Genomic DNA, 13,535 nt, shown 5'->3' with positions numbered 1-13,535 from the left:
CCACAAAGACTAGATGAAGATCAGCGAACTTCTGAACACCCTCCAAAGGGTGAGACTCGCATCTGGGCTGCTTCCACGTGCTGCTGGTTCCCAGAGGACCCCAAAGGCATCGCAGGTTGGACGGAAAGGACATTCTGTGTGGTCAGCAGATGCTATGCATTGGTTAAGACAGAGAACACGCTGGGAGAACGCAATTGTTGCCTTGAGAGAAGCAGGAACCTAACAGGATCAGCTATATCCTGGACCAATTCTGCCACAACAATGGCGTATGCCATGTCACCACTCTGGGGTTCCATTTTTTTTTTTCATCTATGAAATGAGGAAGACGAATGGCCCCAGAGAGTCCTTCCAATGATATATATTTAAGTTTGCACTTTTATAAATACCAGAACTCAAAAAAAAGTCCATAAATGACAAAGTTATCATACACATCCAACAAACACTTTCGGCTTGCTCTGCTCAGTACCCTTCCAGGCACCGCCACCATCTCCTGCAGCCTACAACAGCAGGCAGCATCCCCCTGACAGCCATCACTTTACCACGGATGAACAGTGATGCTGAGTGCATTGACCAAGGTCAAGAGCTAGGACAGGATCACACATCCAGCCTCCTCCGTCCCTGTGGCTGTGCTACACTTTTCATGGAGAAAGCAAGCTGACTTTCCTGGGAAGAATGCCAGAGGTTCCATCCTCCCCACTGAGAATATACTGGAATATTAGAATAACAACTTTGGAGACGGAGGTCTCTCCGAACCATTTCAGGACCTGGCTAGAAACATGAAAACCCAGAGAAAGGAGCAACAGGGAATTCTTCCCGTTTTTTAACGAAAGAGAAAAAATTAGGGATGGGAATTTGGGGTTTCTTTAAAAATTACATGATGGCTGGAAGTTAATCTGGCATTTCTTCGTTGGTTTGTAAGTTCTGTTTCCAATCACAAAAACAGACAGCTGAGGAGGCCTAAATCACATTTCAGTGAATTAGCATCTTGTCCCAGAGAATCTATCTCCCTCTGAACACAGCATAGAACCCAGGCTGGTTCTGTGTGGCAGGAAAAACTCTCAATGTTAAGAGCAAATTTGTCAGGAGCCCCTACATGGCTACCTGAGATGAAAGGCTTCAAGTCCAGCAACAACCATCAAACATAGGTAATATTTAAAAAAAAAAAAAATGGCATTGAGCTCTACAGAAAGGATTTGGCCATACCCTGCCAGAGAGGGGCAGTGGCAGGCCCAAGGCCTCACCTTCTTTTGTCAACTCACACACCTTACGAGACTGAAGTCAGTGTTAATAAACTTGCCAGTGAGTCTGCGTTACCTGGAAAGAAGGTCCTAGCCCAAGCCTGTACCCCAGTCCCTGGGAGGCGAAGCAGGAAAAACACAAGTTTAAGCTCAACCTGAGCTGCAAAAACAAGACCACATCTCTAAACACCAAAGATTAATTTTTTAAAAAGTGAATAAAAAAATGAAAAAAAGATTCTGATTTCTAAATCCTGCTTATAAGAGCTTCGTGCCTTGCAGAAAACACAAAAGCCAAGATGACAGCAAAGTCCCCCAGGATCGTTCCCCAGAGTTAAGACTCCTGAAGGAAGGAGCCGTATAAACAGCAGAAATCAAGTCGTTCCCCCTACCTGTCGATGATGACAGGGTCTGACGGGGTCTCATTCCGATTCCCGCAGCTCTTCTTCTCGCAGCATCGACTGTAGGGGGGAGGGAATCAAAACGATGAAAGAAACTATGTCAAACTGAAAAAGTTCAATGAGCATACTGCGTAGGAACATTCCCAAATGGCCAAAGTAGCCTCCGGACTATAAACCACACAAGAGCAAACTTCGGGACAATGCTCTATTTATTTAAAAAAAAAAAATACCTGAATCCAAACTCATTCAAATTCTCTATCTTAGGAGCTGGCGGGTCTCAGCTTTCCTGAGAGCCATATCTGTAACTTAACTACAGATGTTTGGATCTTAAGATCTACCGAGGTCACTTCCGGGCTGACACATGAAGATTTTATGAAAGTGTATTTTAAGTCTTTATATCCCAATAAATATTTAAAGAAAGAAAGGGTGTACGGATGTATTAAAATACATAAAAGTGAATAAAGAAAAAGAAAAGGATGATTTGATTTCTAAATCCTGGCTATAGACCAAAAGTAGCTGCCTGGGTTGTTGTAAACCTATGGACCTACCAGCTTTCTCTGGAAAACAGGGTGTCCTTTCTAAGCATTTATTTATCCACTTTTTGCTGTCATTTTCCAGATGAAGGAAGAAAATGATAATTTACATATTTTAAGTTGTATAAATTTTATATATTTTGTCAAAATGGATGCATAAAAAAAGAAAGCTATGCATTTTTAAATCAGGAGGAAATGAAACACCAAACTGGAGAAAAGTAACTAACAATTTTCAGAACAGAAATAAGATTTGAATACATCAAGTCCCGGTCCTAAAGTCTCTGCCTCCCAAGGTGTTCGCTCTGTTAAGTACAGGGAGCCTGGTAGACAGACAGACAGACAAAATGACAGACAGAGAAATGCTGAAGGGGTGAGGCCCCCAAAGCAATTACAACAGCAAGGAAAGGCCCAAAATGACTTAAAAGAACAAACATATTGTCCCAAAGTATCTGTTCAAAGTCAACAGACAAGGGTGGGAAGACCAACAGGGTACACGTAATCCAACCAGTGTTCATCAGACAGCGGACACTTGCATGCTCACTATCAAGAACGGTTGACCTAGCTTGTAGCCTTGACACAGCTCATAAGAAAATCATGGCCATCCTACCGGTTGAAAATATCTAATACATGTTTTAATAACCATCCTTGTGTGTGTGCTGCCCTGCTATGGTCGCTCTGCAGCTCAAACCTAGGATAAACCTAGCCCCTGAGAAATCTCTGGGTCCCTTATCTGAGTTTTGCTTCCCTTCTCCTGAAAGCATTTGGGTTGGTTATCTTTAGAAGGGCTTCTAGGGTTAAGCAGATGAGGATGCAGCAATGAGAGTTCATGCAAATTATAACAGTACAAAGAGAAACAGGAAGGGTGCCCGTGTGCCAAAAAGGGACCCCAAGACGTGCACCAGCGCAGTCGGGATCTGCTCAGCCGCCCTCTGCAGCCTCCACAGAATTAAGCAGAAACAAACAATGGAGGGGGTGAAAAGATGGCTCAGCAGGTAAAAGCACTGGCTGCTCTTCTAGAAGGCCCAGGTTCAATTCCCAGCACCGCCCAGTGACTCGCAGTATCTAGAACTCTGGATCCAGGGGAAGTCGATGCCCTAGACAGCCACCTAGGGCACCAGGCATGCATACCATACGCAGACATAAACACACGCAAAACACAGGCAGAATAAAGAGTTTTGAGTTGGTTTGGTTTTTCCAGACAGGATTTCTCTGTGCAGCCTTGGCTGTCCTGGAACTCACTCTGTAGACCAGGTTGACCTTGAACTAAGAGATCTGACTGCCTCTGCTTCCCAAGTTCTGGAATTAATGCTGGATTAGTGGATTTCTTGACGCTATGTCTGGCAAGAAATTTTTTTAAGATTTTGTTTATTCTACTTTATGTGTATGAGTGTTTTGCCTGCATGTATGTACATCACATGCATTCTTAGTGCTTACAGAGGGCGGAAGAAGGTATTGGACATGTGTTATGCTAGGAACTGAACTTGGGTCTCTTTGAGAGCGGCAAGCGCTCTTAACTGCTGAGCCATCTCTCTAACCACCCTTTTCTTTTTAAATGAACATTTACAAACTTTTGCAATGTGTCTCTCTTACCAGAGATACACAGATTAATCAGTGGGCAACTGTACCACCCTCAGAGTGTAAAAGGCCCTTGGGAGACATTAACGCCTGCTCATCAAGTGGGCACAAATGCAGCTCTAAGACATGTATCAAATTAGTAAATATTAAAAATTGTCTCAACTCTCCTGAATGCCAGTCTTTGCCACTGGGACTCTCTGAAATAATATTTGACCTTTGAAATTATATTAGATCTTAACTTTTAAAATTTCAATTCATCCCAAGATTAACACCCATAAAAAAGAAAAAATCCTGGCCAGCTGTACTTCCGCCTCCCAAAGCCCTTGTATTCCCCACAACTCCCTACCCACTGTACCTCCCACCTCTGGAGTATTCTTTCTGTCAATGTGTTACCGTTAGCTGGTCAATCAAAACAACTTTGTACAGCTCTACAGTTTCAAGAGCTTCCCCCCCCCCCATACACTAGCTACCTAAAAACCTCCAAAACCAAACTCTCCTTCGGCATCACCAGCTTGTCAGCCTTGCCCCTACCCAAATACGTGCGCAGTCCTGGTGCAATTTAATTGCAAACACATATGTCCTCAGAATGTGCCGATCTGTTTGGTTTGGGGAGGAATGATTCTGAGGAGGCCCATAAGTTTGCAAAATTGCTCAGCTGAATTCAGCTGCTTTCCACAGGGATTTCCTCTGTTGTAAAAGAGGGAAAAAATTATTAAAAAAAAAAAAAGTTAGCTTGTGCCAAAGTGGTCCATGTCGGGGAGCAAGGGAGGGAAGGAAATGGCCTATAGAGAAAAAAATGCAGAGGAGCCGCAGGGCTGACCCTTTATTTCTGAAAGGAAGGCCCTGCAATAGTGCCTCTTCATGTTAGCACATTGCAGAGAAAAGATATAGACATTCACTGGGCTACTGAATAGCAATAGTAAAAATATAAACATAATAAGAAGTGGTTGTATTGCCCCATTTGAATACTCCTTAAGGTTTCTCGGGGTCTCTCAGTTAAAACAAAAATTCCTTTTCGTGTGTGTGTGTGTGTGTGTGTGTAGTGTAGTGTGTTTAAAGAAAGTTCTTGTCAATATGTTCTAGCTGTGTTGGATTCTTAAGCGTTAGTCAATCCTGGCGTTCCTGAGAATCAAGGGAAGCGATGAACCCAGGACACGTAGAACCACAGCCCACCAACACTGTGGGTAGCTGGCACTCAGGAACGGATCCCTGAATCACTCAGGTGACATTGCCTGGTTCTCTTTCCCCTCTAGAGGAGGCCTGAATGACCGGCTTTAGGTTTGTCTATTTTGTTTCAAAGGCTCTAAGGTTATACTCCAGTGAGCAGGCCTCAGTCTGAAGTACCTGAGAAGAGATTTTATGTTTTGTTTTGAACTGACAATGAGTATAAAATATGAAAAGATATTTAGATAGATAGATAGATAGATAGATAGATAGATAGATAGACAAGAAGACTAAAACTTCAATAGGTTAAAACTACCCTAAGGGTTTGGGAAGGTTTCTTTTCTTTCCCCAGTGTGTGAAACTGAAAGCCGTCTCTCTGTCTCCCAGGTTTAGATTATCCTACAATTTATTTGGGCTCCTTCTGCTTGAAACACTCTCAAGTTGCTCACAGGCCTCTCCTTCCCAGGGACACTTTGAAGCGGGGTGTGTGGGGGGGGGAGAGAAAAAGTAAGGCAAGCTATGGCTGAGAGGTTGGGGCTGAGGAATTTTTATCGCAGTCCTGAATCTTACCTGAATTTTTTTGTTTTTCGGGAAAGGAGGAAAATGAGAAAAAGAAAGATGAAAAGATGACTGGGGAAGAAAAAAAAAAAAAGCCCTGGTCTCGGTCAGAGGGAGTCTAGCAGCCCAACTCCAGCCCGAGATAAGCTAATGTGTCCTTTTCCTCTGCAAACTGCTTTTAAAATTCAACCCTTCAACTTTCAAAAATCTGTCTCTAATTTCAAACTCAAATAAGCGCCCAGCATGGTGGCTTTTGTTTTGTTTTCTTCTCCCCAACTCCTCCCTGCGATTGCATAACAAAAGTGTCTAAATTCACACCATCTGGCCGATAAAGACACTGGCCCCACTGCCCGGCTGGCCCATCTGATTAGGGCCCTGTCTAGCCCGCGCCTTGTGGCGAAAAGTCACAGCTGTGGGGTTTGCTCGCGCTCAATACAACTCTGTTATTAGCCAGCTGTAGGCCTAGAGACGACTTCTGTTCAAATTATAATATCTTTTAACCCTCTGAGCATTGAGGGCGCAGGGGTAGCTGGCAGCAACATAACACCTAGATATCTCCTTGCTAATAATTGACCAAATGAGCTAAGGCGGGGAAGAGCCGAGATCACTGGGGAAGAGAGGAAAAGTTATTCCTGAAGAGATGAATTTTGCCCCTTTGTTTTTGGCACACTCGCATACATACCACCACCACCAAAGCCAAAGACCAGTTAATGAACCTTTTACTAATGAATACAGAACAGCAAACCATTCCCGGAAGTACCCAGGTATGCCAGACAAGACCATGTGATAAAAGTATATGTACTAATTAGTCACTGGAGAACTGGGCGGCTCACTCGGGCTCCATCACTGACAGCTGGAGCTGACTGGTCCAAGTGAAGGAGAAGGACCGGTTCCCCTTCCAGGAAAATCAGTCCCTTTAACTGATGAGAAGTTCCCCTGTGCCTACGGACTCACCTATCTCTCATCTCCCAACACACACAGACACACAGACACACACACACACACACACACACACACACACTGCAGACAGTAACCTGTCCGACAGATTGTTTATTCACCCACAATTAATATTTGTTTGAAAATCTAGTTTGCAAAGAAAGTAAGTGCGCATCTTCCCCACTCTCCACTGCAGAGAAGTTACAGTACATTAAATTTTCATATTGTGTTACTAATGCAGACTAAACTAGAGGCTTTAAAAATTGATGCTGCTATTTAAACCGCATAAAACAAGGAGGATTTGATTAGGTTTAAAAAATAAAAACGTCATCCTTAACTACAGCTTCATGGAGTGTGAGAGCATTATTTAAAGTGATGGGGGGATTCCTTAGACAATGGCTACGGGGGGCCAGGGGGGTGTCTTTCTTTCTTTTAAGATTGTCTCTCCAGACAGGGATACTTAGAAGTGTGGAGGGAGAAGAGACCTCCTTTTGACTAGCCAACCAAATCAAAGCACTGTGACTGTGTCTTCTAGGTATGACAGGCAAGTACCAGGAAGACCAGGACTTCTGGCCAGACCTGTCAGGGGCTGGGAAGTAATGGAGTCTCTTACCCATTGCCCAGGCCCTCCTCAGGCCATGGCACCTCAGTGCCCTGTGGCTGAGGCCATGGACAGGCCTCAACTTCACCTCTTGGTGAATTTGCTTTCCTAATACTTGGCCACAACCTAAACAAGCATGTCTGTTTGTTATGATTTCTTACTGGCTGGATTGAGGGGGTAGGGAGGGCTTTAGAGAGCTTCCTAAGGAAGGCTTCCTACTAAGTCAGATGACCTGCAATTATCCCCACACAGCCAGGAATGGGAACAACAGTCAAGGAATTGAGAGCCGAGCAGAGGGAAGAGCAGAGGCTTGCCCTCCAGACTTTGGAGACAGGGAGATGTGTGTACAAAACAGACCTCTCCATCTTATACTGAAGGCATTCTTCCCAGGGTCCCTTGTATGTCCTTCCCCATTTATGGTTTGCTCATTAACACCCTACCCACTAGACAGCACACACTGAGCCCTCCGAAAACATTAGCTGAGAGATAGAATGCAGGGATGAATTCCCCACCACTGCCATCAGCAACTCACTTCAACTTAAGTAGGAGAAAGGGGGCAATATGCAGAGCTCAAAATAGAATGGATTGGGCCCTGAGGGCCGGCAGGAAGGCCGAGAACGCCGCCGGTAGACTGTAGTTTTCACAGTGTGGTCCTCTGAATTCATCCTTCCTGGGACCTCAGATGTCCCCAGCACGGGCTTCTCCCTATACTTGCACCCACTGATTTTTCTGCCTTGATTCCTTGAACTTCTTGACCTAAGAAGCCCAGGTATCTCCCAGGAGGGCTGGGACTTAGGATCTGGCCTCCCAGCCCCCTGGTGGTGCCTGGCCTCAGCTGAGTGTTCAGGAGCTAACTCCACAAGCCGCACTCATGGAAATCTGCCCTGAGCAGACCAAGAGTCTGGGGGAAGGCTTCATCCCAAATTCAACCCCAAGCCCACCCTGATGCCTGCACAGCAGCTAAGAGTTCCCACTTTGTGGAAGAAACTCTGGGAAGCCAGGGGAATGGAATCCATCTTCTGGCATCCTTTTCCCAGTCTAAAGGACTATACTCCAAAACAACAACCTTAAAGACAAGGAGAGGTCTTCAAAATCGGCCCAGGGACAAATCTACCAGATGCCTTGGCAAAGCAGCCTCAGAAGCTCCCAATTTTCTAGACCAGCCCAGGCAAAAAAAAGCAGGGGACTCTTACCTGCACATCACCTCATGTGTCAGCAGGACTCGGCACATTTCTGGGTTTTTATTCTGCCCCTCATAGGCTATGGGCTGTCAGAAAGGAAGACACAATGAGACAGAGGCAAAGACAGAGCTTTAGAGCAAGTCCAAAAATCGGTTCCCTCTCACTGCCACCTCAGAGACCCTCCTCCCACACACAGAACCAGAGCTACAGCCCCGTTGATATAGAAGTTCACCCCTTAGTTCTTCTTAGCAAAGAGGATACCCTGTGAACCGAAACTTCAGTAATTCTTTGCTGCCTTCAGCCCTTCATTTACCACGCCTCCCCAACACCTAGCATTCCCCTAAAGCAGATGAAAACAGAGGAGAGGGGGAGAGTTTTTGTTTTGTTTCCCAAAGTGGGCTTGGGGTGAGGGGAAGTGTGAATCCTCTACAGTAAATCACACTAAAGGCAGAAGTCAGAGACAGCCCCGGGAGTGGGGAAGCAAAGGCAACCGGCTCCAGGGCTCACCTGCTTGGTGACTGAGTCGATGAGCCTGACGTAGAGGTCTTGTTCTGTGCGGACACCTGCAGGGCGTAGGGGGACAGGCGATGGGTGGGCAAGGACAGCAGGAACCCTCGCCCATTCCCAAACCCCTTCCCTGCCCTGGAGCCTGATCCCGTCTGTCCATCAGGCCACAGACTCCGTGATGGAAGTGACCTGGAGGGGGACTACCCTCAATCACCACCCCCAATCAGGACCTGCCCTAGCCAGCATACAGTAGGCAGTAGCTAGCCGCTACACCTGGCTGCAGCGCCTGCCCACGAAGCCGCTTACCGTTGCTGTAAAGGAGCTGTAACTTGTAATGGGTGCCATTATTGGTCTTCTCATTGCCTTGTTCCTAAAAATACAGAAACCCTTCTTGTACTTTTTGGTAACACCCCCCCCATGAAAGAAACAAGCTTTGAACAACCCCCTATCCAGTTCCCGGGGTCAAAGGGCAAGGAGCAGCTCCCGCCATTGGCCACCTTGAAGGGAAATTTGTCAAGACTTGCAGTCACTTGACCTTCATCAGCCCTTGCCTCTCCCTCTTAAAAAATGTCCTCCTAAGTGCACCCCTGCCTCCTCCCGCTGCCGTGAAGACCAGACATCCACACCAAGGGCTGGCTTTAAACAGTGCCCACCCAATCCATCTGTCCATATGAAGCCCCTGGGCTTCTCTCAGGGAAAAAAAGTGAGTCTGCCTGTCCTTTAGAAGGGCAACATTAGTTCCGCAAAACCGGAGTGAGCAGGCCCAGGGCTGGGGACCTTGGCAGCTAGCTACCCTAAGGTTCCCTTTGCACAGCTAAGGAGGCTGGAGCTGAGACACAGCTGTTGGGCATGTATTGGTTTAGGTAAACAACCCTTCATTTCAGATCAAATCCAGCCCTCAAATCAGAGTTTGAGTTCAAAGGAGGCACTCTGTCCTTTAGTACATGGGGGGAGGGGGCGGTAAAGACTTTTGAGACCGCGAGCATGGGAAGGCCGACCAGAGTTCCCACATAACACTGAATTGACACACCTGCACCCCTTTGCTCTCTTCCCCCGCTGCCAGGTGAAAATGAAAAAATAAATAAATAACCTGGAGACAGACTGACAGCGGCAGCGTTGGTTATACTTTTAAAACTACAGTCTAGAGAACTTTTTCTCCGAAGTCAGTGGCTTCTACTGACCCCAAGTCCAGGTGCGCGCGCTGCCGGAATCGCCGGATTCTGAGTGGGACTAGCGGAGGGGCGGGGGGGGGGGGGGGCATCCACTGAGTTAGAGACTGAGGATGGGAAGCCTCAATTTATCATCCCTGATGATGCGAGCAGGAAAGTGTCGCAAGTGACAGATGGAATCCTAGTGCTTCGCAAGGAGGGAGTTATTAGGCCCCGGGGCGGGAGGGGGAGCAGGGGTCTGCTTACTTTGTCGTTCTCCACAAAGTCCACGAAGGCCGTGCGCTCTATCTCCACCGGCTGTCCCTGCCTGTCGTAGAGCGCCAGGACAAAATGAAAGAAGTTGGATTTCCTCAAGTTAGAGGGTGGTTGCTTTTCAAAGTGGGCCCGGGACAGGGCCACTCCACTGCACCGGAAGAGATGGTAGGAAGACAGGACGCGGGGAAAGAGAGAAAGACAAGAGAGTTAGGCAATTACTAACGTCCCCCATCCACACTGCAGAGGGGCCAAGAGATCTACAATCCAGGCCCCAAATACCTGAAACCTTCAGGTCCTTTACCATTTCTGTTAGGAAACGCATTCCCTTAGAGGAGTTGCCATAGGCACCTTGCTTCCAGCGCCCAGTTCGTTAAACAACCTCCCAGAATCCTGTCGCCAGGTCTCTAAGTCTCCTTGTCCGGCCTTTAGTGGAAGCGAAAGACCAGAGCTAAGGTCCTGAGAAGCGAGTCTAAACCGCTGACGCCTACCCTATCTTCCTGCAGCCTCCTGCCAAACCTCAAATCTCTGACACAGCTTTGGGGGTGAGGGGCGGCGAGATGAGATTCTTTTGCATCTGAGCAAATGACCCCTTTAATTCCTGTCTAATGAGTTACCAGCCCTGTGACACAGCCTAAAAGACGGGAAGCCTGGAGCCTAAGTCTTGGTCCTCACAGGGCCTCACCCGCCATTTGGCTTACTCTACCGAAATTTGCATCCAGAACAGCGTCTGGGCAAAATCCCCACAGTCGTCGCTGGGGAAAGCGGGCCAGGGACGAACACTTGCTGTTTGAGGACTTTCGCCCTCCGGAGCTGCTCCACGTGGAGAAGCCAAAATATTAAGAGGCAATCAAGCATCCTGGCCAGAGACCCCGGTGGTCAGCTCTCAAGCGTTTTCCCCAGTTCCCTGACTCTGTAGCGCTAGACCCGGAGTCCTCCAGAGCCTTGAATGTGTGCACAGGACCTCTCTGTATACCTGTCTCCGTAAGTGCCACCCCCATTTAACTGAAAATCGTGTGGCGCCGGCGAACTGACAAATGTCAAGGACAGCCCGGTGGCCCTAAGGTCTTCCGGATTCTTGTGTTTGGCACGGTCGCGGTCACTTTTTTGAAAGGTGTACATTTTTGGCTAGACTCTGACTGCCTGCTCAAACTTTAGCCAGCAGCATTTTATTTCGGACGGGAAAATAGGAGGACAGGAGGACGGATGATGTCTTTAAGTCTGGCTAGGAGACAGTCACAGTGCGGATCTGCAGAGTTGCCTTAGTCCCCTCGCGCCGGGGCGAGTCCTCAGAGCGCTGTTGTGAGCCGCAGCCTCCGCTAAGTACCATCTGCTTCAGAGACAGCTGAGCATCACGGCTCCGGAGGGGTGGCAGTCGGGCACCGCAGCCCGCTTCAGTCACCCGGCATGCGGCCTTTGCTTCGGGTCCTTCAAGGGTGGCAGCCAGTTCGCTCTACCCGGGACACCTGAAGATGTGGCGTGTCTGGAAATGGGGTCATTTCTCTGTGAGAAGTTCAGATTTAAGGAGGTTGGCACGGAGAGCAGAGGGAGAGACGACAGTCCTGGAAGAAGTTTGGAGGCTCTTGAGAGAGTAAGGGAGCTGCCTCCCGTAGACCTGGCCACGAAGGCCACGAATTCCAGTTCAGAAGCGATGCTGCGAAGGGGGACTGGAGTATCTTCGTGGGATGGAACCCTGGACAAGACTTTACCATCCACACACGTGAAGATTTGGAGTCAAAATCAACTTGAGGAACGCGCAAAATTGTAAGTTTATCTTCTCTTCGGCTCAGGCAACCGACCAACCTCCTTTCTCGCCTCTCCCGCGACTTCTCCTGTGCTTCAGTCCTTGCTCGTTAATTTCTCGCCCGCCTCGGTTTGTCTGGCCCACTCTCTCTGACCCAGGAAGGGCTTGCCTATCCCCTTTGCCAGAGCTCCCTGCCGCCTTGCTTTCCCCTGCAGCCGCTCAGGCCTTTCCGGATCCTCTCGCCGCCGCCACCATCTGGCCACTGGGCTCCCCGAGTCTCGGAACTATCCTGAAAGATGCTGGAGGAAAGGCGCTCGCAGGCGCGTGGAGAAACCTCGGGGTGACCGGGAAGCCAGTTCCGCTGCCAGCTCCGGTCCTCACGCTCCGCTCTTGATTCCATGAGTAAATGCTGAGGCATGAAGCTTTAATGCTACTTCAAAATATTTTTCCCCCAAAGAACGGACTGTGGGAAGGAGTGAAGGGGAAACACCTATGACCTCGGTAATTCAGAAACTCCAGTGTTGGCTGCCGGAGGATTCCCCTGGCCACAGCGACCTTCCCGCCCCCTCGGGAGAACCCCAATGCGCATGGCCTGGAAGGACAGACGGGGACAGAGAGAAACAGAAAGAGAAGGGAGAGGGGCACACGGAGAGACAGACACAAGCAGATACTTCCAGAGCACAAGGCTCCAGTCTCATTACCTCTGAGCCGCGACATTGGCGTCCACCACGCCGACATTCCGGACCCAGGACCTGACCGAATCCATCTCGGCGCCCAGCGACTTTTCTTTCAGAGCTGGTCCTCTTCCTAGCGTATCTTGAATCCCAAACATTTAAAAAGTCTGATCCTTTACTGTAGCCTTAAAAGTGACTTTACGACAACACCGCCCCGACTTTCCAACGCTGCCAGCCAACGCTGTTCTCCAAAGCAATCCGAGAAAGGGGGCAAGTGACGAAGTTTGGGGCCCTCTTGGAAAGAAATAACCAGTCCTTCCCTCCGCGCACAATGCACTCAAAGTTTGGGGTTTTATCCTCGGTGGCTTCAGATCTGCCGCCTCGGGGCTTCTACCACCCTAGGTCGCCCGCATCCTTCCAGTTGCAGAGCGTTCTCCTGAAAGTGATCGCAATTTCGAAGCATCACCTGTTCTGGGAAAAACAGGAGGAGATAGATAGCTGTCTGATCTCTCCCCTTCCTCCTGGTTCCCCCCTCCCTGCTCCTCCCCACCGTTCCAATATAGAAAAAAAAATCCCCCACAGGATCAGTTGTGAGAGGAAGGGGAAGATCCGGAGCCCGGAGGAGGCGGTGGCTGAGAGCGCGGTGGAGCCGGGTTGCAGCCGCGCGCGGGCCCCATGAATGGTTACTACAACCCGGGCCGTGGGAGGCGGAGCCGAGGCCCGATAAGGAGCCTCATTTGCATGGACGCCCGGGATTGGCCGGCTCTGGGTAAGCCGGGCGGACGTCCTCCCGCGGCGTTCGCCAAGCTCGGCGTGGCCCGAAGTCCCTGAGGTGAAAGGCTACTGCAAGCTGCAGGCGCGGAGCCTGGGCCAGAACCCCGAGTGTTTGACCTGCGTGGGAAGGGGACCCCAATATCCCGCACTGAAACAGAGTAGCCGGACTTAGGAGTTAGGAACATGATGGCTCTGTCTGATCGCGGGAGCAGGAAGCTGAGCGAATTTGCC

At 48.9% G+C, this 13,535-nt stretch overlaps 1 protein-coding gene across 2 annotated transcripts in view; it reads right to left on the bottom strand.

Annotated features, from left to right (window-relative positions):
* Window positions 1–12,688, bottom strand: part of Ebf2 (EBF transcription factor 2) — a 196,395-nt gene extending 183,707 nt beyond the window's left edge. For both annotated transcript variants that reach the window (XM_041667848.1, XM_041667855.1), the window contains exons 1-6: window positions 12,558–12,688; window positions 10,107–10,263; window positions 8,998–9,061; window positions 8,692–8,747; window positions 8,197–8,270; window positions 1,628–1,696 (exon numbers count right to left, since the gene is read on the bottom strand). In XM_041667848.1, the coding sequence (XP_041523782.1) occupies window positions 1,628–1,696; window positions 8,197–8,270; window positions 8,692–8,747; window positions 8,998–9,061; window positions 10,107–10,263; window positions 12,558–12,688 (551 nt within the window). The remainder of the gene's footprint in view (window positions 1–1,627; window positions 1,697–8,196; window positions 8,271–8,691; window positions 8,748–8,997; window positions 9,062–10,106; window positions 10,264–12,557) is intronic.
* Between the last annotated feature and the right edge of the window lie 847 nt (window positions 12,689–13,535).

This window comes from Microtus oregoni, unplaced genomic scaffold, assembly GCF_018167655.1.
Source record: "Microtus oregoni isolate MIOR12 unplaced genomic scaffold, Mior012 000001F_ref0000356, whole genome shotgun sequence".
Lineage (NCBI taxonomy): Eukaryota > Metazoa > Chordata > Mammalia > Rodentia > Cricetidae > Microtus > Microtus oregoni.
Note: the sequence above shows the minus strand (reverse complement) of the source record. Positions and strands in the feature narration are given on the sequence as shown.